General features: G+C 42.0%; 1 protein-coding gene across 13 annotated transcripts in view; it reads right to left on the bottom strand.

Moving 5' to 3' along the window:
- Positions 1 to 26,237, bottom strand: part of MAP3K20 (mitogen-activated protein kinase kinase kinase 20) — an 84,159-nt gene that overhangs the window by 1,542 nt on the left and 56,380 nt on the right. For 4 of the 13 annotated variants that reach the window (XM_015868486.3, XM_085552547.1, XM_085552545.1 and 1 more), the window contains 8 exons: positions 18,352 to 18,396; positions 17,304 to 17,334; positions 17,044 to 17,183; positions 15,844 to 15,906; positions 14,697 to 14,789; positions 5,779 to 5,895; positions 4,154 to 4,228; positions 2,977 to 3,127 (listed from right to left, as the gene is read on the bottom strand). In XM_015868486.3, coding sequence (XP_015723972.2) covers positions 2,977 to 3,127; positions 4,154 to 4,228; positions 5,779 to 5,895; positions 14,697 to 14,789; positions 15,844 to 15,906; positions 17,044 to 17,183; positions 17,304 to 17,334; positions 18,352 to 18,396 — 715 coding nt within the window. Of the gene's footprint in view, positions 1 to 1,312; positions 1,575 to 2,976; positions 3,128 to 4,153; positions 4,229 to 5,778; positions 5,896 to 10,575; positions 10,714 to 14,696; positions 14,790 to 15,843; positions 15,907 to 17,043; positions 17,184 to 17,303; positions 17,335 to 18,351; positions 18,397 to 19,809; positions 24,838 to 26,237 lie in introns of those variants that run through there. The other 9 variants (XM_032445694.2, XM_085552548.1, XM_085552550.1 and 6 more) reach the window with 5 other exon arrangements.

The raw sequence follows: 26,237 nt of genomic DNA, 5'->3' as shown, positions 1-26,237 counted from the left end.
CCCCTTCTTCCAAAGATGGTAAACTCTTTCGTTCCCCAGAGTCTCAGAAGATTCCTCCTCCACTTCCACAACAAAAGAGCCAGCAGACCTCCAGAGCAGGCACAAAATGGGCACCTCCCAGTGCCAGCACCACTGCTGCACCCAGTGTTGCTGCCAGCCAGCACTGGCCATGCCCTTCACAGTGGTGGAGGTGGTGCAAACCCTGCTGCGGCAGCCAGACTCCCCCTCTCTCTTTCCATTTTCTCACCACAACAGCCAGAGCCACTTTGTTATTACCACTACCAATACAGAAGTCAATCAATTTCACATAATCATGATATTAAGACCCAGCCACACCCCACAGCCTCCATCCATCTTCAGGCACAAAACACAGCTTATGTAATTTTGCTCTAGAGAAATCCAGATGATTTTCCTTAACAAATGTCATGTCACTCCAACAGAAAAGCATGGCCCTAGCAGCTTGCAGCAGGATAAACACAAACAAGACTTTATTATCTGCAGCAGAGGACCCCAGCTCCTCTCTCACCTTTTGAAAGTCTCCAGAGGAGAGATCCACTGCTGCAAACCCCTCCCTCCCATCGCAATGCTGCATCTGCCTGGAGAGTTCTGTGGGAGCTGCTAGTGGCTCTGTCCTTGCTAGGATTGCTCCTTGTTAGGATGTAATGGATGATCTCTTCCATTCCCCCTTCCCCCAGACTTTGCTGGAGTCCCAGGAGATTTCAATCACTTCAACTTAATGTCAAATATGTCAAAAAGAAATCGTCTTTCCTGTCAAAGTGCAGATTTGATGCTGCCACAGCAAAGAGCTCTGGCTGCACTGAGATGAACCTCCTTTCACAAAAAGGTGGGAATCAACTTCCCTGCTTCCTAACCTCCTTGAAATTCATTGTTTCAAAAGAAATACGCATGCTGGAATGTATTTTCCAGACCGACTCCTCCACCATTTCCCCATTTCTTCCTACAAAGATGTTGGATGTAAAACACAGACCTCATAAATCTGGAAGCAGCTGGCTCAGGACTTGGATTTGGGTCCTTGTGTGCCACCAGCTCTTAGGTGGCAACCACATGCCCTGTGGGACCAGCTCCCTTCAGTGCCCAGCCTGGAGAGCAGCTGCCCAGTGGGAATCACTCAGCACTACCTGTGGGATGGGCCCTGGGCCCAGTCCTCTCGTAGGCTGGAGTCTTTTCCTTCATAAGGTCTCTGAGCCACCAGTTCTGCATGTTGAATTCAATGCTCCATGCAGTAGCCTGCATGGGCAGCATCTTCACTGCAGGTTATTTTAGCCTCTTACATAGGTATTATTACCCTTACCTGTGCTTGGATTTGGTGTTGTTTTAAACCTGGGGTAGGTGATCTGGTAAAGAAGACAGGCCGAGAGATTTGCTAGAGCTGAGGCGCAGCCTTTCACGCTGGCTGGTAACCCATTTCCTCTGAACTGTGCCTATTCACTTGGGTGCAGACAATACATTAGTGACTTCGTGCAACTCCTCCATGTGCCAGAGGGACAGACAAGCTCTCCCACCGCTTGCCACAAAAAAATGAAAGCAGCTTGGCTTACTGCGGCAGAGCCAACCTGTGAAGATACAACACCACACTTGGGTATGGCTGTATGGCTCATCAGCCCAGGACCTGGATCACAGGAGCTGATCTGCAGTGAAAACGTGTCTTTCAGGACATGCTGTGTTCCACATGCATTACAAAACACAGTTGTTCTGCAAATTGATAGGTTACTTAGGAATGTGAGCACACATTTTAAACGTGTCTGTAGTCTGTATCATCAGTGGCTCACAAGGCTACTGCTCCAGATGCAGCAATAGTGCCATGTGATTGGGGAAACTCACTCTCCAATGACTGCTATCTTGTTCCAGCCCACATATTTCTACAGCACTACTGTGTACTGAATCAGAAAAAAAAACAACAAAACAAACAAACAAAAAAAAAAACCACTTTGACTAACAAACACCTGTACAAAAAGTGTCACTTCTTTAAGATGCAAAGAACCTTTTCCAAAGCCCTGTTCCAGGGGAAGCCAGAACTGGAATCAGGGCAGACCAGAATGGGCAGACTGAGCTGTGGAAGAAGAGTTGAAGAGGACTTTCACTCCTCTTTGCAGTCATCAGGAACACGTTTTGGGTCTGCTCATATCTTAGACATTTGTGCAAATCTGTCTGCACACTGGGTAGCCAACAGCAGGAGGAAAGAGCTGACCACAACACTTTTGGTGAGTTTGGATTGCAAGGAGAGAAAGTCAGCATAAAAACCTACTGAAAGCACTGGCTTCCCAGGTTCCCAAAAGGACTGTGGAAAACCACATTTCCCAACAGATGGAGGGAAGAGATGTGAGAGATTGTCTCCTTTCTCGGCAGATACCTTCCTGAAATCCTGGTTGAGAAACAAATCTTCCTCTATGGCACAGTTACACAGATAATTACAGTATCCTGCCCATGCCCTCAGTCCAGTCCCAAAGCTGATTAGATGCACTGCCATACGACCACATTCTTGCTGACAAGTCCAGCCTTGCTGGTGGACTCAGACACATGGTGTCAGCCCTGCGCTGGTGCAGCTTTATGGTCCTGCTCAATACTGGAAGATATATAGCCCTGGGGGTTTTGGAGCAGAAGGATCTGAGCTACTGATATGCTACTGCAAATGAAACACCACACATTTGCAGCTAATTGCCATGGACTGTTCCCAGCATACTTAATATAGAAGCACACAGGTCACCCCTCCTTAAATCACACTTTGATATAAAATGTGTCACTACCTAACTTTTAGCCTTTAAGCTAAGTCATACATGCCAGGGTGCTCCTGCATGTGCCTATGAAGATGTCATAGGGACCACAATGCCAGCTGAAGCTGCAAGATGGTGCTCTGTTGTTGGATGAGAATAATAGTGTTGTCTTTTTGCTGTTCTCCACATAAATGCTTTGCCCACACCAGCAACAGAGGTAGGCAGTTCATGTGTAGCAACTTACTTGAGTCAGACCTGCTCCGTGAGTGCCCCTCTGAGTTGGGGAGTGAGGTCTGTATCATAAGCTGTACTGCCTTGACCTCATCCTGTGCTTTCACCTTGCTCCAGCAGATAGCTTGGACATGCCTGGTGGATTTGGGAGCTCGAACGTCGCTCTGCTCAGGAAGGACACAACACACATAAGGACACAAGGCATGTGAGGACATAGCAACACACAACCCACTAAGCTCTCCTGCCCGGGAACTTCCACTTGTGCCTGTGTGGCAGCAGCACTCCGAATACAGTTTGTTTTGCAGAACCACTTAGCCAGTTCTCATGTATTTTTAGACTAGATAATTTTGGCTGATATTTTATGATTATGCTAAAAATGTGGCAGTGAGTAAGTGTTCCAATTCATGTACCACATGGAGGAGAGATCTGAAGGCCTTATTCTACAAATACAAAGAATATTCTACTTGTCTTATAATGTGAACACCAGATAGACAGTGCCTTCTGCTAAAAGAAGTAGGTATTTTTGCAGGAGAACACTCCACATTTGCTTTCTTGGAGTATCAATCTCTTCCTTTGGAGGAGCCATGCTGCCTGCAATTCTGAAAGGCTGAAAGAAACTTGGAGCAACAGAAAACTCTTGTTCTTTACTTCTGAGACAGACCCAAAAAAGGTGGAAGATATTTCCTCATCACTCCATCAGTGCTTGATTCCTTGCCCAGGACAGAGCTGGTAGCCTCACTGTGAAGCACAGCATCACTCTTCGTAAAACACTTCTGTAAGCAACCACAAGTTCTTTTTAAATTGTGGCTGAATTGTCTTTGAAATTTGGTTTTACTCTTTTACTTTTGACTTTTCATTCTCTTTCTTCTCCTGTTGCTCCTCAGCTCTCCTAATTAGCACTTCGCTGAAAAGGTAAAAAAACCCACAGCCACCAAATGTGAGCACACTGGCTGTTACACTTCAAGTAAAAGGAATTTTTGTCCTTGAGAAAAAGAGCCATCCCAGGCAGCTGCCTGAGGACACAGACTTTGTACATCTCATTCAGCTTTTGCTCCAAACTTTAGATTTCACAATTAATTACAGGGTGCTGAGACTTGATTACAGGACATAGCAGAGCTGTGGGGATGCTATTGCCACAGCTCCCATACAGGTTATCTCAGATAAACATGTTGTTGTTTCTTAGCACTTACCTCATATGTAACAATGCATTCTACAGACTGGTGTTCTTCGATCCCCACAATCCACTTCTCCATAACAAACGGTGGCTGAAAAGAACACAGCGGTGATTTATGAGGTGCTCATCATCTCCTGACTTGTCCCTGAAACACCCTAAAAGTACTTTGTAACTTGTGCCTTTTCTCACCCTTTTCCATATTGCAAGCATCTAAAAATGTTATGGGACAAACATACTCAGAAATTATTTACCTCCTTGTTTACAGAATGAAACAGATATTTCTATATATAACTGTAGGTATGACAGCATGGAATATTTTCATGGGGGCATTGCCCTTCTTCAGTTTTACACACATGGAATAAAGATTCCTGGAGACAGTCCCTGACAGATAATCAAATCCTGAAGTGTGTGCTAATGCTACTGTATCTGAAACTATGACATTTAACTTAAAGTTTAAAAAAATAAAAAACATTTTCTTCTTTTTTTCTTTCTCTTTCTCCATTTTCTTTTCTTTCTTTTTTTTTTTTTTTTTTAATGGAAGATGGAATTTCTGGACATGAAACAGAAAGCTATTTTGCAATGACATAGTAACAACATTAGAATTACAACAGTGAAGAAATCCCTATCTGCAACAATAGTCTTAGAATGCCTATGACATTAAATACAAGAATTCTTTCTGTCTAAGACAAATTTTCCCTAATATTCTGTTGAAAGTATGACTTCCAGTTTTTCCTTCAGGAAAAAAAAAAAACAAAACAGCCATAATTTTGCAACAAAAATCCACAGTTAAAGGCACTCAGGAGGGTTTTTTTTGTTGTTTTGTTTTGTTTCTGTTTTATATTTAAATCGGTGCACATTAGAGAAGCATTCTATCTGGTAATAAAAATGTGTATTTTTTCATTTATGATATTAACTGCTATTAAGTAGAGCTCATTAATAAAAACAATCAATTAAAATAACAGCAAACAGAATGTCCAGTGCATTCTGTGCTTTAACAAACCTTCTGTTGCTTATGGTAAAAGCAGTCTAAGTGCTGGCTGGTAAATGCCTACAGGCAGGTTTACTCAAATAGGGTAAATGCCCAGTGGCACTGAATTGCAGATGTGCAGGGCTGTATGCCCATGATCAACATGTTGAGGGTTTCAGTGTTTGGAACCCATATCTGCATGAAAAAGGGAGTTTTAAAAGCATGTAAAAGTTCTAAAACCATGCCCCAACCCCCCCCCCCCCCCCCCTTAAAAAAAAAAAAGAAAAAGAGAGAGAGAAAAAAAGCTCAGACAAATCACATGAAGTTTCAAATTGGAACATTTAAATCACTTTCTCCTCCTGAAAAGGAACATACGTTTTTAACATTCTCATCTTTAAAAGGGGTAATAAATTCAGATGCTATAACATGGAATTAAAACTAGAAAATATAAATTAGTTTCTTTTCTTGTTTTTCTACTGGTAACGTTATTGTCAGCTTAAAAGAGAACCAAAATAGCTAACTCTTATTATGATACACATCTGTTTAAAATGTGCATTTTATTTAAAAGCTGTCAAGAGACTGAGCTTCTGCAAGCACAAAAGTCGACTGCTGTGGTATTTTAATGTCTTTGTTTGAGATCTGTGAATTCGTGAAAGCTTTAAGGCTGTAAATACCTTTGTCATCTTTAAAATCTCTACATCAGGTAGGTTAGTGTTGAATGTCACATCTTTTATGTAGGTTATTGCAATTTCATCCCCGTCCATCTCCATGTACATTTTCCATTTACAGTCCTATGAATAATAATAATAAAAAAGAATGCTGGACTGTTAGAATACAAAAAAATCGAAATCAAAATATAAAAAACCAAAGACTAGCCAAACCCAGCCTAGCCCTCACTGTATAGTGGAAAAAACTAAAACCAGCAACGACGATGAAGGCAAGGAACATATACATGCTTTAGTATATGCGTTTTACAATGAGTGTGGTTAATAGAAATCCCTTGCGTTTTCTGGCTCGCTTCCTGCTCAGGTGCCTCTGAGAGACAGCAGCCACCTTGGCAGGTCTGACTGTCCTCAGTGGTCCCCTGGAGGGCCCCAGAATGGCAGCAGTTCACCCAGCAGCACAGCCTGCCCATATGAGCAGTGATGGTGAGGCACAACCCATGGAAGCCATCACCTGGAGCCACAGCCAGAGCTGGCAGCCAGCCCTCAGGGCATCTTCCTGGTGAACCTGGGAACTAAGGACCAGAGGGTGTGTGCAACACTTTCAGGACAGTTGCTCTAATAATGGGCAGGAGGATGAGCTGGTTAATGCAGCTCAATTCCTTCAGATCCTGAGCGTCCAGTGAGGCACTGAGCATCCTCAGCTCCTCTCACCTCCAGTAGCACTAGTAATTTTAAGGGAGCTCAGCTTTGAAACAGCAAGTCTAATAACCAAAGCAGTGAAAGGTATCTTTGAATGATCCCATGGGATGAACATAGCACTGGCACCTTGCATGGGTGTGAGCCTGCAAGAGGCTGATGGTTCGGGCTGCATCCTGCAGGACATATCAGGTAGGCTGAGCACTGGGACCAGTGTCCCTGCCAATGAACAGGGAGGCTCCTGCAGGGGACAGCAGATGTGCAGCAGACCATAGCAGGTGATTTGGGGATTTGATGCTGTCCAGTGCACTGAGCTCCTCCAGAAGTCTGTTCCCTGAGGGACAAGGGGGTTGACACCAAGCAGGGCATATCTATCTGTGTGCAGCCTGGATGGGGACTGCCCGTGGCAGAGGAGGAGCCCCTCCAGGTGTGCCCGAGGGTCAGGAGTGTCCCTACATGCCGATGGCCAGGCAGCTGCGGTCTTGGTATTCGCAGGAAGCAGTCATCTCCTCAGGGCTGCTCAGAAATGCAAGAATTTTCAACAGGAACACAGATGGCCGCTCAGGGCCAAGGGCTGGCATAAGCAGTTATTTGCACACACAAATGTACAGCAGCCTAAGAAATAACCATCCGTACATGCGATTATCTGCTAGTGTTTGCACGTGCATCTCTCATAAATGTAACACAGGAGCTCAGCCCTCAGAAGTCTCAAAGCTTTCAATCAGGGATTGAATTGGCAATTCCAAGATAAAAGAAAACCAGAGTATAATCATTTCCAAATCGTGGCAACAAATGACGCTTAAGAAACCATTTGGCCCAGTGTGTCCATCTGTCCCCACTGAAAGCGCATGATTTTTATGAGGAGAGTGAACATGGGAGTTGGTTTTAGCACCACCATATCCTGGCACTCAGGACACTTGTGTGGGGTTCGCATGCACTGAGCTCAGCTTCCAGACCTGCCATCATTTTCCTGAATGACCCACGAAGGCACAAAAGTCATTCCGTGTCTCCATCTCCTAACTACAGACTGCATAACACTGCATGGCCTTTTTCTATCCTGTTGCTTTGTGCTGTGGGCTGCCTCTTCTCGGGTGGGTGCAGCATGACCTGGCACAGGTTGTCGGCCGAGGACTGTTCATGCTGTGTGACTGAACTGCAACAGTGCAGGAAGTTGCTTTTGACCCCTCCTTGCCTCTCACAGCCCATGCTCCTGCTGCTGTCTGCACTATCTTTGTTGCAAGACTTTTTAATAGGATTTCCTAATTTTGTGCTACCTAAATTCTCTATTGCAGACCTAAGCTAAGATAGGAGACAAAGTGCTTAAGGACGAAACCACCTCAGCCAAGTAAAGACCAACATGCTGATAAAAATCATTAGCACCCAGCTACTTTGGTGCATCTCCTGCCATGAACCTGGTGCCAAGCCAAGTGCCAAAGCTGCCTGCTGCCCTATGTCAGGGCTCCTGCACCTTCATGGCTCAGGGTTTTCAGCTCCTTACATACCACATCTGAAAAGAAAGAGTTTGTCTCAATTAACCCTGTAAATCAAACTCCCATATCTACAAGGCTGACAGACCCTGTCAGTATGGGGTCTGACATGCAGTGGGCACTTGCCAGCATGCAGCCCCTTGCCAGATCAGCCACACACAGAGGAGTGATCTGTGCAGGAACAAATCAGGCTGCCCCATGCAGCTGTGGATGCACAAGCCCTGCACAAACACCGCCTTCCCCTGCTACAAGCCACAGATTTAGAGGCAGAGACACACTTGCCCATCCTTAAAATCCAGCCCTGAAAGCTTCCATCCTCCTCGGGGTCCTCTCCAGGCACACTGTGCAGAGACCAAAAGAGAAAATGACAGCACTGAATGTTTGCTCTCTGGTCAAAAGCCTGTGTCTTATTTGCAAAGGTTTTCATTTTGTGTTACGGTAAGGAGTCAGCAGAGTGCAGGGAAGAGAGAAATAAAAACAGACAGAGTAAGGAGAGGCTGGGAGAAAAACTGAAAAGACAGAAAAGAAAAAACAGACAGAAAAAGAATGGAAAGGAAGAAAAGGAAGGAAAAAGTAAGCAGCTCAGTGACTTTAGAATCAAGGTCCTCGGGAAATCTCTAAGAGGAGTAGCAGGTTGCTTTTCTTATAAGCTTGTAGCCATTCTGCTCTGCCACATGGTAAATAAAGCTAGGTTTGAAACCACAAAAAGGGAAATTTTTCCCTGTTTTCCAATTGATGTTTTGGTTCTTACTTTCAAAAGAATAAGAGAGAGATGTTCAACCACATAACCAAAAACGTGGCTAGAAAACCAAGAGCATGTAACTCAAATCTTTGATGAATTGGAGCCAGAAGATTTCCTGGACTGAGGCTACACTCAGTAACAGCCTTACTGAGGGAAATAATTTGGAAACGGTTCATTTGAAATGTCTTGTTGACAAATATATTTACGCAAGATGCTTCAAAGAGATTCCCCAAGACATCTTGCAATTCAAACATCAAACTATCTCTCAATATTTACCTGTTCAATTTTGATTTAAATAATTTCAGCCTTTTGTTAAAAAAAAAATAAAAAAAATCTGGCTTTGTAATGGAGAGGCACAACCAGTATAACTTTGGGTGGGAAACACTTCTGAATAATGTTTTGACAGAGCTACTAAATTGGCAGCCTCTGTAACTGATAGCAGAAGCAGAAAAGCAAATCACAAATGCATTTTGAGCCACTTCCCAGCTTCAAAACAGAAAATAAGAACACTCTGAAAATTAAGGCTCCTGCTTAGCACGGCGACGATGCTCCTTTAACCCCATGTATACTAACATCTTTAGAAAGAAACAACAGAAAGGGAAATGAAAAAGCTCAGGTTTAAACAACAAACATGTCTCCTGCAACAACTGCTTCAAACTCTCACTGGGATGACACCTCCTTTCCCAAGGAGGCCCAAGTTCGGGATTCATTTCAAAATCAGCAGTTGCAATAAACTTATTTATTGCTTTTTTTTTTATGATTCAACAAAAAAAACAGGCACACGATTGTAGCAGGCAACTAACTGGGCATTAGAAGAAAAGTAAGATGTAACGTGAGATGAAACAAATATGAAAAAACGTCAGTCATGCTGGTACTAAAAGTAGTAGCGTGTTGGTGATTTAGGTCCCCAGAAGCTCCTTTACATTCTTAGCTATTATCTATCTCAGCTGCTGAAACCTGCTGTTTTAAAGGCATTAGAGTTGAACATCTAGTGACAGCACTTGGGTTATTTATCATTATGTATCACCCTGCTACACTATATTTTATTATTCTGGATTTAAAGGAAGATAACACAATTATGGTTAATTTGCTTCTCTTCTTTATATATATAGTGTCATGACCCACCACGGCTTTGTCCCATGAGATATTTTTAACCAAAAAGAAATCCACAAGAAACTCTCCCTAAAAATTCCATTAATAACCTCTTGTAGCGTGTATAGGTTGCAGGGTCTGGAACTAAGAATGTTTTAATCTCTTCAGCAAAACAATGTCTCATAATGATGTACAGGACTATTGCTGCACTGATGAAGAATCATACATAATTCAGCACCTTTCACTTGGCACCACTGTGATATCCTCATTAGCAGTGGCTCACAGTGGCTGTCAGATGGTGTCCATGCGAATGCAGGCATTATATTGTCTTTGAGATGTGCAGCTGCTTCCATGACACTGCCAGTATATAAAAACATGACGCCAGTTTGTTTTATTTAGTGCTAAACCTTCCAGTTTGTAAAAACAAGGCTGACACAGAGCCTGACATGAGGCAGTGAAAATAATTAGCTCTCATTTTCTCAGCCTCCTATTTCCTTCTCCCCGCTGTGTTCTCTTTCCACTAAACCACCACATGTCAGTCGAAATGGGAGGCAATTAGTGGGCTCATTTCAGTCCCCACAACTGTGCTGAAAAGAAAGTATTTATGATGGCACAATGAACAGCTGAAAGATTAAATAACATTTGCCTTTTGAAAAGAAAATGACTTCTAGCTAAATGGGCAATTTTTGATTATTCTCAAACAAGCTTAGAGTAGTTGGTTTTTAAAATACAAGAAAGGAAAATGAGTCATTTTTAGGTGAAAGAATCAAATAAAACTTGACACAGTAATGCAAATAACTGATGTTTTATTGCAAAATATGTAAATGTGTTATACCCTTAACAATGGCTCATGTCTCAGGTCAGGGCAGGCTGTTGCCAGCCGGGCTCCAGCAAGACAAGGTGGCTGTGCTGCTGGTTTCTTTCACTCTAGGAAGAGAAAAACATGGGTGGAGGGGAGGCCTTGTGGGAGAGACAGCCTTACAGTGCAAAGAAACAAAGCAAAAGATGTGTTGGTGTTACAGGCTCGGCCTCCCAGAAAGCCAGAGCCCTCATGCTCCTCTGCTAGGCACAGGCTGTGACAGACTGGGACCCAGCCTGGGCAGGTGCATGACCTTCTACTTTTCCAGTGGATGCAGGGAAAGCACAGGCCCTGCAGTGAGCACTACGCTGCGAGGGCACTTCAGAATGGAGCAGACACACACAACAGAATGGAGCAGAGCAGAGACAAGACATGGCTCAGGAAACCCTCTGGAAAGAACACACCTGCACTGCAGGTCTGGCACTGCCACCAACCCGCTGCCTTGGCAGACTGCAATGACAGCAGTTACTCTTGCTGGTTATATTTATATATGGCTGTGGTGTCAGTTAACATCTTAGGTATTGTTTTTTGCCTTTACAACGTATTTCCTCCTGTACCAACTACCTACCAGAGTCTGAGCAAATCAAACCTATCAGAATGCCACTCTGTTGCTCACATTAACTCAGCCTTTAGTATTGAGAGCATCATGCTTTGAGCTGAAATTAAAGAGAGAGCTTTGAATGAGGTTTTGAGGTAAGGCTGGATAACCCCATGCTAGAAAGCCAAGCTACTTGCAAATATCTTGCAAAGGAATGGTAGGATAAAGATAAAACTGAAAAACATATAAACTGGAATTTCTAATTTGCAACCTAGGCCATGTTTGTAATGTGCTGAGTACCTTAGCAAACTGAACATGTTATACCATAACTGTCTGAACTGGGAATTATTTTTAATAAAGCCAAGAAAGGTTTTATCAGAGTCAACATACTGGGAGGCTGGAGAGGAAGAACTAGTGGAAATGGTCTCAAGCCCTCATGAAACTGCAGCTCAGTTACAGTGAGCGTTATAGCACTGTTTTGTCTGCTTTTTCTACATTTCCCCAGCCAATGTTTCTCCACATGGAGAGCTGGTCACAATTTCTCTACAAAGTAGCATTCAATTTTGTACTACATATTTAAATAACAGCATTTAAATATATGCCAGTCTGGATATTTGAGGCTAGAAAATAGTTCACACAGATAGCAAATGGTTTTGACAAGGCTCTGCTCCTTACATTATCAAATGGAGTGATGGAGTGAGGGGGAAAAGGGGGAAAAAAATGGTGAGCCACCCTCAAGGCTTTGTGTTCGGATGTAGGTCAGACTGTGCCACAGTCGGCAAAAATGAAAACATTCAAAGGCATGGTGAAATCTGCCTTTCTGAGGACCAAAACTAAGGAATGCATCAACAGGAGACAAAAAAGACTGTGAACCATCCTTCTTAAGGGGTTGGATGATTCATCCGTGTGGAGCCAACACAGCTCAGACACCTTTCCCTGATTGGGAAATTTTAATGAGCCACCTAGGATGAGAAAATCATTGAAAATTCCCTCTGCAGTTCTGTGTATCAGCTCGAGCCACAATTGCCAGGGTTTGTTTTTGACCCTCTTTGGTATCCTGGAGTTAATTGGTGTCCCCCCACTTTTTTTAATTTGTGGAATAAAAATTCTTACAAAATGTCTAAAGCTATCACCTTTCAGCTCAGTGGGAATTGTGTACAGAAAGGTCATTAACAGGAAGTAAATGGAAGTAACCACATAACTTGAACTAAAAGAGTTGGAAAAGAAACCTCTAAAAACCAGGTTAGCTTTACAGCGCTCACTCCTGATGCATTCAGAGAGCACAAAGGTCACTGAGCTTTCATCACCTCTAAAGATGAAGCTAAAAAGGGAAGGAAACTGTAACAAAATGACTGCGTCTATCAGCTGGTGGAAACCAACATAATCTCACTAGAAGATGTGGTTTAAATTAGATAACAAATCTGAGGATAGTAAGGTCACGTACTGGGAAGTCAACATTTCATTTAGTATACAGACAAGACTGAACATCTGGTGTATAGATAAAGTTACCATCCTGAAGCACATCCTGCAGGACCCTTGTTAAAAATCACTGTGGCTGTGCTGCATCAGTGCTTTAGTTGGGATGGGGAGCACGCTCTTGTCTCACCTGCCTCTATGCCAGGCTTTGGCAGTGTACCTCTGGCCACATGGGGTGGTTTGCTTCCAGGTGCCAATACCCCTACCCTAGCAGATGTGCTACAATCACTGGTAGGAGCGCAGCCCAGGGCAGAATCACTATATCTTCACTATAAAGATGGCAGAAGGCATGTTCTGAGTGCTTCTGCTGACTCAGTTTTACAGGAACAGGTGCCACTCTTACACAAAAATGGGACAGTAAAGGAAAACGAAACTCTTCAATCCTGGTTTCCCCAGTGTCTCCATTTCACAACAAACATGGGTGATGGCAGCAGCAGTTGCATTAAAGCAGCCTCTAGGGGAGCTAGAAGATTATATCCAGGGGTTTTCAAAGAAGCAAGCTAGCCAAATTTTGTGTGTTGTTAAGCACAAGAGCATGATTTGCTGGTGTTTATGCACAGCTCACTCAAACAACTTGCTCACAGCAGCTGTCCAGCTAACATATCTACTTGTCATCAGACTCAGCTGGCAAACTGAATTTCCCTGCAACTCTCAAGAGGTCTGTTCACTCCCGTGTCTGCCCACCTCCCTGTGCTATGGCTCACAGCCTGTACAGGAAAAACAAGTGAGACAAGGGGTATTGCATAGCCTTTTAGTTCCTTGTGGAGTTGCACATGGCAGGGAAAGATGTATGCCTACAAAAAAGCAGCTCGTAAGCTACCTGCATTCAAGAACACCGAGAAAGTCTAAGTAATTCACACAGCGATAAAGAAGATTTTCATAGGAAAAATGTGCTCAAGATAAAAGAAACAAACAAACAAAAAAGGAAATCTCCAGACAAAAAGCAAAATGCTTTTTTTCAAATTGATGAAATGATTTCAGTACGAGTCCAAGTTCCTACTAAGTACAAACCTAAATGCTTTCTCTGCAAGCGCCACTAAGTACTGAAATCAAGAGACTTCTGCAAACAATGTGCCCTGAAAGCAAAGCAGTCAGATAACACAAGATGAAAGTCAGCCACCCACAATTTTGGGGTGGACACACAATGCAGATCTGCCAAATACAAAAGGAAACAAATCCTGCTGTCGCAACCCCTGACTCCAACTCAGAAATGCTTTGCACACCATTTTCACATAGATAATTAATTCTAAAACCCTTGAACTCAAAGTCCGTGGCAGGCTGGATAAAGAAAATGAAAGGCATGGGATAATCCTTGCTCTCGAGAACAGACAACATGGTGGAAATGCTTTGCAGGAACATCTGGGGTTATCAACGCTCCCACTGCACTGGGTGTACCAAGAGGTACCTGAACCATCACGGAGCCAAGGTTCGGTCAGGATGTAGCCCTCTGGCAGTCCTGTTACCACCCTGGCACAGAGGTCTCACTGTGGTGGGCTGCACTTCCCCACTGCACTGTGGAAGAATACAGCCTCACTGGGACCTGTCCTATCCTCCCCAGCCACACAGGCCACATGCCCGTCCATCTCTTCCTGGCTGCAGAGTCAGACACCACCTTTCTGCTGAGGCAGAACCAACGCATGTCCACAGATATCATTCATGCACGTGCTGCTGCCCAACTGTCTCTCACCATCAAACTCCTCTGTCTGAATAGGCTCTTCTGCATAAACGGCTTGTTAGTGCACACCCATTGGGATAAAGGGAACAAAGCGAAAGCCCAAATTACAGAAACGACAGTTAGAAAAATTGTTGGTGAGGAAACAAAAGCTTTCATTCAAAGCTTTCTGCAGCACTGTGCTCTCCCATGCCCACTCTCAGGCGTGGCTGCCTATCACTGCTCAGCCCTACCTGCCACCTTGACATTAGCTCTGTCTTGTTTCCAGAACAAGCTGGTTCATTTTTTTTTTTGCATCCAGAAGCCACGGGACACTCTAGGTACTTAAAAAGATTGCCAAGCTATATCCAACACACCCAGATTACCTTTGGACCATTTCCCAGCTTTAAGTGATAGCCAAAAACGAGTTCAAGATTCACTACTTTCTCTACGTTTTCCCCAGCTTCTCCCACAGAGTCCTGCAAAAACAAAAACAAAAACAAAGGTGAGAGCTTGTACCAACTTCAGCCCTCTAGGAGGCAGAAGCAAGGCCTTTTCTTAGAACAAGGATTTGCCTTTCCTATGTCACGAGCCTGCTGCTCAGACTGTCACCCGCAGCAGAGGGCCATGGTTCTGCTGGGAGATGCTGGCTGGTTCCTGCTCCACAGTTTTATGACACTGCAGCAGCCACCAGCACTGCAATCACAGCACATTTTCAGTTTTCATTTTCCCCTTCGGGATTTCCTCCAGATCCTTCATCATCTTTGCTGCCCTATGTTGCCCTCTGTTTGCTGCCCTCTGCTGCCCTAGGAGATCCCTGTCCTTTTTGAACTGGATCCTAGAACTGGACATTGTATTCCAGTTGTGGCCTCACCAGGACAGAGTAGAGTGGAAGATCACCTCCCTCAGCCTGCTGGCCATGCTCATTTTAATACAACCCAGGATACCACTGGCCTTCTTGACCACAAGGACACATTGCTGGCTCATGGCCAACCTGTTGTTCACCAGGACCCCCCAGATCCTTTTCTGCAGAGCTCCTCTCCAGCAGGACAGCCCCTAACCTGTACTGATGCATACAGTTATTTCTCTACACTCTACACTTTCTTTTGTTGAACCTCATCAGGTTCCTTTCTGCCCAACTCTCCAGTCTGTCCAGCTCCTACTGAATGGCAGAACAGCCTTCTGTCAGGTCAGCCACTCCTCCCAGCTCTGTATAATCAGCAAACTTGCCAAGGGTGGACTCTATCCCATCATGCAGGTCATTGATGAAGATGCTGAACAAGATCAGACCCAGCACTAGTTTCATGACAGCATCTGGGATCCTCATTGAAAACAACATCTATTATCAAACCACTTGATATCATGCAAACCATTGCTGCTGGTGACCCTCCACATTTGTCAAAAGCAGTGGCGGAGCTGCTGTGTGAGTGGGCTGCCTCACCCTCCTGCCAACAACAGAAAGCTGAGACACGAGAGCAGTGAAGTATTTATACCAACATGAGAAACACTTCTTATATAAACAATGAGACTTACCTTAATTAATGGTGGAAAATGAAACAGATTTAGGTAGTCATGGGTTAACTTCTCAATAGCAGTCTGTAAAACAAAAACAATCAACAAAATCAAATGAGCGTTATTCAGCATCAAATACCACAAATACCAGCATGAAAAGCAAAGCAGTTCAGCCTGTGCTGTGCTTTTCATTGCAGCTACATCAGGGCATGTGACTGCAGTTTAAAATACAGCTCTGCTCTGGAAACTGTCTCGGTAGATCAACCGCATTTCGCATTCAGAATCTGAACTGCTTAATCAGAAAAAAAGGAATGTTTGGGGGCTGTCTGGGTTGTTTTTATTTATGCTCAATCAACCCAGGAAGCTGAAATCTTTCATTTTGGGCATTATTGACTTTATTAAGTTTCAATAATTTTCCCTGTAGGAAATGTAAATTAAAGATATCAGTAATGGTGCGTGCTATGGAAAAATGGCTGATGAGCAAAGAGGAATAAATCTCTGCGACTTGCAGAGATGAGGCTAAATTTGCAGTACTAGCAATTAGGATAAAAGTATCTCTTTACCAGCAAATTGTGGTATAAAGTCACCAAGACCCAACAGAATCCCAGATGCTGCTTTTAGTGAGATTGTTTTCCAAAGCTCACAGCCAGGAAATGTAACTATCTCCTGTGGCTACGTTATTAATACCATTATTGCTGTTGTGATCATGTTTTCCAGGCCATAATATTCTGAATTCATAACAAATATTATATATTCAGAAGCCCATGAAACAAAGCATTACAATCAAAGCAACCTGGCCATCAATCAGCTTAATAAGTTGGGAGGTTCCAACTAACTTCCTCCATACCTGATCCTCTCTTAGCTTAAGAGAAACTTTATGGGACAGCACTCTGAAGATAACCAAAGCTTTCTGCCAGGCAAATGGCTCTGCCCTGTTAGACAAATCTCCAGCGGTACTGTTGGTCCTGCCCCCAACAAAACCAATAAATAAGGAGGAGAATGAAGTTCGTGGCACATGTCACACCTCACAGTACGCTCAGGGTTCTTTGGGATTCAGAGCCATATGAACCTGTAACTCTGATTCTTTTTATACCAAACAAGCTTTCTATTTAGCTTCACAACTTAAAGAAAAAAATACTTAATACTATTATAAAACTGTAAAATTTCTCTCAATACCTACACTATAATCTAATCCGATGTTCAACATATACTACTAGATACCTTTAAGTGGATGATGTGTCCTCTGGAAACGATTCCCATGTCCTTTAAATCTTCTTCTTCTAGAAGAAGCAATCGCTTTCCAGTGATATGATGTTCCTTAAACAAGCTAGCATATGCACTCATTTCACCAGAAGCATCGCCTTAAGGTAAGAGAGGTTATTCAGAAATCCATAAGGCTTTTTGATGAGGGAAGAAAAAGACAGACAAATGTATTTGTATTCATTAACGTGAACATGAAGGTACATATGAACAGCTTTTACCTTTTCTAGTAAGTTGTTGCATCCAGAAAAACTGCAAAAAAGAAAGAAGAAAAAAAGGAATCAATCTTGGAAGTTTGTGTTAGCAAAATTTTATATTACACTTACTTGGAGCTCACAAATATAATAATAATATAAAATGCAATAATTAGAAAATATAATAATTAGAAAATATAATAATTAGAAAATTAATTTTAAAATTATTTATAAGCTTCCATTAAAGGACTCAAGATTCTCCAATGTCAGTGATTACTTTCATTTATCTTTTTTAAACCTCCTTCTACTTTGCAGGTCCATTCCTTAGCTTATCATTATGAAGAACAATCAAAATGACTGAGGCAAACAGTATAGCAACCTGCCACATGATAAAAGGGCTTTAGTTAAGCCCTCAGAAGCAGCCAGAGCTATCCTGGCTTTTGCACTGTCTTTACAGGGAGTCCTTCAATAAGCCTTAGCTAAACAATCCCATGCTGCACCATACACAAGGAGAGCACTAAATGGGACATGAAAATCACTGAAACACAGTGACATGCTAAAGATGAATAACTGGTATTACTAGCTTAGCATTTTAATTGAATAGGAGCACAAAAAGAAGGCTTCAATGCCTTTTTTTTTTTTTTTAATATGAGATAGCCCACACTCCTTAATAAACCCTTAACTTTCAGTTAATTTCCATTCCAGTAGCATACAGCAAGGTAAAACCTTCAAACCCATTTTAAACTCTACAGGAAAAGTCTTGCTTAGACAGGTCTTGTAGAACTTCCACATTTCCTCAGTGATTGCTGAGGAATGCAGTCCTGGCTGCTGAAAATTCACAGAACAATTTTTTTCCTGGCTATCAAAGAATGTATCTGTTTCATCAGGGTCACATAAATTCTTAATTTACATATGGTCACTTTAAAAGCCTTTCTGGGACACAAGTTCCACCAAGCAAATAGCAGTAAAATCTCACCAAGGTGTTCTGATCCAGCTCATATTCCCTTCATACCCACCGCAATTGGCAGAGAGCTCCAGCAGCACAACGCTGGCCACGTTAACACAAGATACTCACCACGTCTTCTTCAGTCCATGCACAAATATCAAAGGAGGGCAGCAACTGTGTGAGAGATACGAATTGAAAAGAAAACCATCTGACTGTTGTTCCCCCCTCCACCCAAAACTCACTCTGGTTGCCAGTTTTATTTGGTTCTTTTCCTCCAGTGAAGGGGAGGACTTTAACCTGCAATTCCCATACGGAGCACCAGAGAGTACTTTCCAGACCAACAGAACAACCCTTTGGATTCCAGCCCATTGTGGGCCTACTCCAGCTATCTTGCTTCTTGTTTGACACTATGAAAAGGTTTTTGCTTTTGTTACAGATTTGATACCACCTGATTTCTGCAGGAAAAACAATGCTCTGATTATGACACCCTCCAAAACGATGAGCAATTTCTGAAGAAGAAAGTAAAACTGCCACTAGACAGCAATGAAGACAGGATTTGGAGTCAGGCTGCTGTGGCCAGTCTTCCTGTTGGGACAATTCTCCTCTGGTTTCTGCCAACGTTCCACAACTGCTTGCCTGAGACTCCATGAGCACAGCACTTCCCACCCCCTCTGTCGTTGCAGCCCATGTGTGGCATGCTTTGTTGTAGCTCTTGAAACCATGAAGGATAGATGTGAAATTCTGGGATGATTTCAAAAAGCTGACACAGTAGAAAACCTCACTGCAATACTGACTGCTGTTTTAGTCACACAAGCATATGCTTCACAGGCTTCACCTTATTTGCGTTCCCATCCAGAAAAAGAGTTCATATGAATTTGTATGTACACATTTGGGCAGTCAGAATCTCCTGAAGGCTCAATGCCTTCTGTGCCTGCTGGGCACAAAACATCTGTGAGACCTGAAAGCACCCCTGTGAGAAGGACCTGGTTGGCCTCTTGCCCACTGCAACCCCAAAATGGACAGAGCCAAAGGCATCATAGTGAAGAGTCACATGGGAAAATGTGCTTGCTAAATAAAGTCCTGACTTTTTGACTGAAAACATGGTGTTGTAAAGACAATCTTCTAAATATACCTACTGCTAGTCAGTCTTATCTTGTGCTAACAGTTACCTGCTGCCCGGGCAGTAGTGCTGAGGCAACAACTGAGTTGAAGGAAGGACAAGCGGCCATCACAGAGACCCTTGTGAAGGCAGCAGGCCATGCCTTTTGTGGGTACTTATTGTCAGAAGGGCTGGTGCTGTGTGAGGAGCCTGTAGAATAATTTGTACGATTCAACTGCATACTGCAGAAGTCCAACCTTGCATTTTTGATTGTATAATAGATGTTTTCAGGCTTTCCCACATTTAAATATAACCAGAGACAGAGTATATTCCATATTCTTTCAAAATTATAAAAAAGGGAAAGAAAAGATTGGCAAAGTAAAGTAGAAATGTTACACAGCGAGTAACATAAAAATGACTTGAACCACCAGACAATAAGGAACCTCTTCAAACATCAGCATTTTACACAGGGACACAGATGCAGAAAATTTACTGTCAAAATGTTTATTGCAAAATAGAGTTTGGAACAAAGAGAAGCAAAGGAAAAAGTTCACATCAAAAGAAAGTTTATGACACCAATTGAGGAAATTGAATACATTGCATGGTTTCTCTTTGGTTGTTTGCTATGTCTTTACACTGGAAAAATCAAATCCACAGTGTGAATAAAACAAGACATCATATGTCAAGTGCAATAAAGAGAGTAACTGACGCTGCAAGGTTTTACCACACAGAAGTGTAACATTGCATGTTCCATACAAATTATATATTCAGTTTACAGCACAAGAGTTTCAGCACAGGCACTGCAGTGCTCACCACATTCTCAGAAGGGAAAATGATTGTTTTTTTTTTTAACAATGGAAGTATTTTCTATTCAAATTTCATCTGTTCACACCTGGAGTGTAAGTGGCATCGATTTCTATAATTCAGTACAAAACTTTTTCAGTAGTGCAAAAGCAAGAAATGCAGTGGACTATATCTGACTTTCAAAGGCATATGGATATTTGGCACACGATACAAAATGTTTAAAGAAGGTTGTAGGTTCTACATTTTCAAAATTAAATCTTCACACATCAGAAACCTCTGTGCAGGTTTTACAGTGTACACCAAGCCAAAGTCTGGGGAAAAGGGGAAACAATACTCCTCCAGATTCCTACCAGTGCATTTTAAGGGCTGTGAAAATTACTAAACAAACTTATCTTTTTACCTGAAGATTCTACGTAGGACTGTAGTCATAACCTCTGTCAAGTTAGAAGTCCTATTAAAAACCTGTAAAAGCTGCCTGATTACAGAAAAAGGAACTACAGTACTAAAGACACAGTGACTCTGCTGGATACTGAATAGCTGTATGCACACTACAGATTTACTACTACTGCTGAGAGCAAAATAACTTGTTATTGCAACAAATATTTAATTCTTAATAACTGTTTAACATCTAAAAGGCATCAACATCTAACAGAACTGCTCAAACAATAAAGAAATGACAAGTCAAACACAACTGTGAGACAAGGAGCTACTCCAGACCTCACCTCCCCAAAGCCCTTCACAGCTAGAGGGGACAAACTCCAGGCCAGGCCTCCAGCCAGCTGGGGATGCACCACACCTACACGCTGTACCTCCAAGGAATTAGTGGAGTCACAAAACTGGTCAGGTCAGATTAAGTCACAAAAATGACCAGATCAAAAGTTTTATGCCATTAATTCCTCCCCTGTTCTTTCCCCCAACTCTGAAGGAAAAGAAACAGAGTTGCGAGTTAGGACATCCTGTCTTGGTCCCAGCTCACTCTGTATATTTAAGTGAGCCAAAAGACGATCCTCACCATTCTTCTCTTGAGCCACTATAGTAAATGTTGGCAGAACAGCCTTGTGAAAATGAGAAGCTGAGGCCCAGTTCTTGCATTTCCCCTCTGTCAAGTACAGCAGCACTACTCTGCTGCAGATACCTGCAGAACTTTAGGGAAGGCAGAGAAATCTGTGACCTCAAAAGGCCCAACAGAAATGAGTAAGCTTAGAGGTGTATGAAGCACGGGAAGGCTTTCAGTAGTTTTGCTCACAGCCCAGAGTAGCCAGAGAAACACTTCTGGGGCTTGGTTAATGCATTCCTAAGCTGGCACAGCAAGTGGCTGTGTTGCTGACACGGGTAGAAAACAGGCCAGATTGCACAGCAGAGCAAAATCAGGTCTGAAAGATGAAAATACTATGATCTCCTCCAAACGACACACCTGCCCAGCAGAGATGATTCCAAAACTTTTATCTAGCTAGGAGTTTGTCAGAGGCAGAAACAACACAGCTGATTCTCACATACAATTTTTGGCTTGTAAACTGCAGACATCTGTTATGAAAGCCATCACAGAAAGCAAAAATTCAATCAATATCATTTTTTTTCTTATAAGCACAGCCAATATCCTAAGTATAACACTGCGATGATAGGACTACACCAACAGACCCTATCATATGTTATCTGTCGTATCTTAACTTTCTTAGAAGTTCAGAGATCTTTGCTACTTTAAGCACAAAACAAGTTGTTTTAAGAGAGTCTAATTTTATCCTTAATACAGCTTAACTTGCTTTTAGAAGCAAAGTGTGGAGAAAGTAAAGAATAAAACCTTTTTTCTTTTTCCCCCCATAAAAGAACTGTAACTAAATAAATAGCTGAAACTCCTACGGGCATGTTACCAAATTCTGATACCATTCTGCTGAAATAAGAGACACACATGGGTAGTAGGAATAAAAATTTGGAAAGAGACCCAAATTTGGGGATTTTGTAACTAAGAATTCCTGTAGTGTACTGCTCAAGGACTATTTTTAATTCTGTAAACGCTAAGGAGTGAACATAAAAATTCAATTAAAACTTACACAAATATAAATATGCATAAAGTGCTCTGAGAGTGTCAGATCCTACAGAAAGTGCAAAACAGCGCTAGGGACAAGTAGATATTTTTTGAACGCTAATTGTACTGAACCAAATTTTGTTTTCAGTTAAAGCTGTACAACACTACACTGCATATGTGGTACAATAGTCTATGCACAACAACACACATCTTAAGTGCATGTATCAGATCAAATTTTCCTGTGTGCAATGTGGAAGTTAAAAAAATAATATAACTGCAATGGGTGTTAGCAGACATAAACTTATAGAAAGAGTGCAAATCTGCCCTGGAAATAGCCTATTTGTTCATATTTCCAGTTTATTCTTTGGCTTTCGGTATCTCTTCTCTCTAAAGTCAGATGGACCTAAAATGCCATCCCTACCTGTGACTAAGGAGCATGTTGCTCCCAGAATGTAGAGTAAGCTCATCACATCATTTATATTACAGTTTGGACATGAAAAAATCTCCTGATGCACAAGGATCAACTTCAAGCCAACGGACCTGCAACTGTTAGGAAGAAGGGGAATGAGGAATGATATCCTACTTGAAAGGAAGCATTTTGGAGGGCTATCCTGGTGAACACTGAGTGGCGCACACTAGCTCTGGCCGAAGCACTCACTGCCTCGCTGTTTCAGAATAAAACAATTCTGTCTCACATCACAAAGAGGTGCCCACTCATCACTCTGGGAAAACTCCTTCAAAGAACTTTCTCTTTTGTTGTCTGGACATGTAATGATTTCAGGCCTGCTGTTATCTAATGTATCCATTTTTCTCTAAGCTATCTACAAAAATACTCACCATAATACATAGGTTAGAGCTGTGTAACAGACAAGCCTATAATTAAAGAAGCCACTCAAAAACAGAAGTTTTCATTAAAGAAACCCCCTCCAGTAACAGAGAATGGAATTTTGACAACTTATTCCCACTGTAGCTGAACTAAACAGTAACATTTCTCTTTTGAAATGCTGTCCTTCTTCCTTGGGCAAATATTTTATATCGGCTTCCTTTCTAACCTGCATTTGTGCTTGCGCCAGTTTCCCTCCCTCCTCCTGCATTACTGCTAAAGGGGTCATCAGGAGAAACATAGTCACTGCTCTCAACACAAGTGCCTGGCAGGCAATTATTGCAGCAGATTGTTACATGCTGAGTTTTATGGTAAGTCGTAACAGTAGTGGCAATGCTTTAGAAGTGATTTAGTTGCAAAAACAAAACAAAACAAACAAACAAGAAAAAAACCCAGATACTCAGGGACTTGTAAATATTCCTCATATTACTGCCACCACTGAGAATTTCACATGAGCCACAGAAGTAGGGTCCAACCTGAAATGTCACCATGACTTCTCCTTGTCCTTTTGTAAGGACAGCGCATGTGCCTTAAGAGATGCAACAGAATCAAAATTTGCTAACACCCATTTTTACTCTCAGGTACCAGAGTAAGTCCATCAAAGTTAATGAGGCTTCCTGGATTTACATCAACATAACTGAAAATTAGCTTCTAGATCACAATATCTGATAATAGATGCAGAAGTCTGATTGCAATTCGCTTTGCTAGAGTGAATTATATACACATGCACACACACGCAAGGGGAAAAGCATTTATACAAATCATCTACTAATAGGGATTATCTGGATTCTGCTGCTATTCAGTTTTTAAACTGTATATTTAGCTTACCCTTTTATTTCTCTCAGCTAAGCTTCTCTTTTCCTAGAAACGTATTTGTGACTTCCCATAACCTCACCTTGAAAAAGCTTTAAATTAGAAACACAGCAAACCCCTTCACTGCAACAGTAAGAAAAATCGAATTGCGGAGAACAGCAAATCTGAAAGCACAAGTATATTAATATGATTGACAATTAAAGGGGTAAAGATAGTGACCAAAAAAAAAAAAAAAAACCAAAAAAATCCACAGAAAAATTTGCAGTACATTAATTGCATTAAAGACATTGAAGTTTCCCCCAATGTTTTCAGTTCTCAAGTTTATCAAGCCATAGTTTCTATAATCAGGCATAAAGAATTACAGACATAATCATAGTTCTTAATAGTAATCTCAATTACTTTGGAAGTTTAGTACCAAATTTCATCAAAACAGAAATAAGTCAACATAATCTAAACAAGAACAATGTCTTTCTACACACAAACATGCTCTGCCTGGAAAGCGTCTCACTTTTTTTTTTTCTCTTTTACAGGATTTGAACAGACCAAACTGACAGGATTCTTGTTCTTAAACTTTATTGTTTTGGTTTGCTAAAATCGATTTCAGATTTAATTCTGTAACTGATTTCATTCGCTGCTATCATCTGTGTCATCAAAATCATCATCATCATCATCGTCATCTGACCAGTCGAATTCACTGAAACCCAAAGCCATGTTGATTTTCTTTCCTTTTCTCATAGAGGTGGTTTTAGAAGAATTCTTTTTGGCTTGCATGTTTATCTGCATTCCAGAACGCAGGACAGATCCTGCTTGGTTCAGAGAGAAGATATCCCCAAAGCCCGTCATCATCAAGGCCTTCAGACTTTGGTTCATGCCAGCTACCTCCCCGTTACTTGTTGCTGTGATCTGACATGACATCTCTGCACTCTTTGACTCCTCTGTTTTAGATTCAAAGTAAGACTCCTCAGACATTCTTGCAGCAAGAGGTAAGAGAAACTATTTGAAGGAGGAAAGGACAGAGCAAAAGTGAAAGTTAGAACCAATTTAAAAATCAAGGAAAAAGACACCACCAGATTAGTTGGCAATAAACAGAAAGCATAATGATTAGTGAATCTAAACACGGAGATCAAGAATTCATTACAACAGCTTAATTCTGTGCTCATTGTTCTCAAAAGGAAGTGCATAATCACGGAATCATATGGCAAGAACCACAGGTAGCAGAGCTTTCATGATAAAAGGAGGTTCAGGCTCTTCAATCCTTCATTTTGTACAGCATAAAACAGATTATGATGCTTTCTAGCCAGGTTGACTGGCTCCTGGGTCACAACATAAGTCTGGGTGAGTTGCTTAACTGAACCTTTCAGGACTGAAGAATGAATCACATTACATTAGAGAATCCAAACATGCTACTGAAGTTTGGTGCAGAAGAAGCAGCCCTCTAAATATTAGAAATAACAGCAGCAGTATTATTTGTGCAAAGACTTTTTGAGCATATACTCAACAGAAGAAAGGGTCACACTGCTATAGCCACAGTCAGAAAGAAGCCTCTCACTAATTCAAAGGAGACAGGAACCACCCTGAGCCTGTGCCAGCACATTGCTTCTGGAAGCTGTTCTGGGGAGAAGAAAGAATGGGAAAAGGGGGCTGCTTGGCCAGATTCTTCAGGTTGGTTGGCTTTTTTTTTCTTTTATCTTTCCTATGGTATAAAATTCTAGATATCTACCATTTGGTTGTATGTGATATTAAATCTCTACTGATTCAATCTTCATCTACAGAAAAGTGTGTTTTCCTGTGTCAGTCTGCAATTACAGTGTTTTACAAATTGAAACCATTTCCAGCTAAATAACAATGCCTCCCTAGAATGCTGCAGCAAGTAACTTCAGTGACATGCCTGCCTATTCTTCACAGGGAGCAAAACCTCAGGTGTATGGACCTAAACTCAGCTACCAACTAAAGCAGAAGCAAAGGAGCTGCACATGAACAACTGAAATGGTCGGTCTTTTTAAAGTTGCCCCCAAAACAACCTGCCACAAAGCCATGTTTTTCTACATCTTTCTTAACTTAATCACAAAACTGACTGAAGTATTGACAACAGTTAATCACAACAGGTTATGAGAGGATTATGGTGGTGCCATGGCCTGCCACATGGGAGGCCTTATGGCCAGGCTGCTCAAAGAACACCAATTTCTTTTCAAAACCACTTTCATTAACTAACTGTCAGTGATTAAAAAGGAGAATATCTGCCTTTTGTTTCTCTCAGGTTTTTCCTACTTACATAGGCTTTCCATTTGCATTGTGGTGACAAAAGTCAGTGGTCGTTGTTTATGAAATGAAAGTAAAATTAACAAGTTGGAGAGATGGGGAGCTCTTAATACTCCTCTTGTGTCCTATGGCTG

The sequence above is a fragment of the Coturnix japonica genome, chromosome 7 (assembly GCF_054131305.1).
Source record: "Coturnix japonica strain WE chromosome 7, WE-NBRP24, whole genome shotgun sequence".
Classification (NCBI taxonomy): Eukaryota; Metazoa; Chordata; class Aves; order Galliformes; family Phasianidae; genus Coturnix; species Coturnix japonica.
Note: the sequence above shows the minus strand (reverse complement) of the source record. Positions and strands in the feature narration are given on the sequence as shown.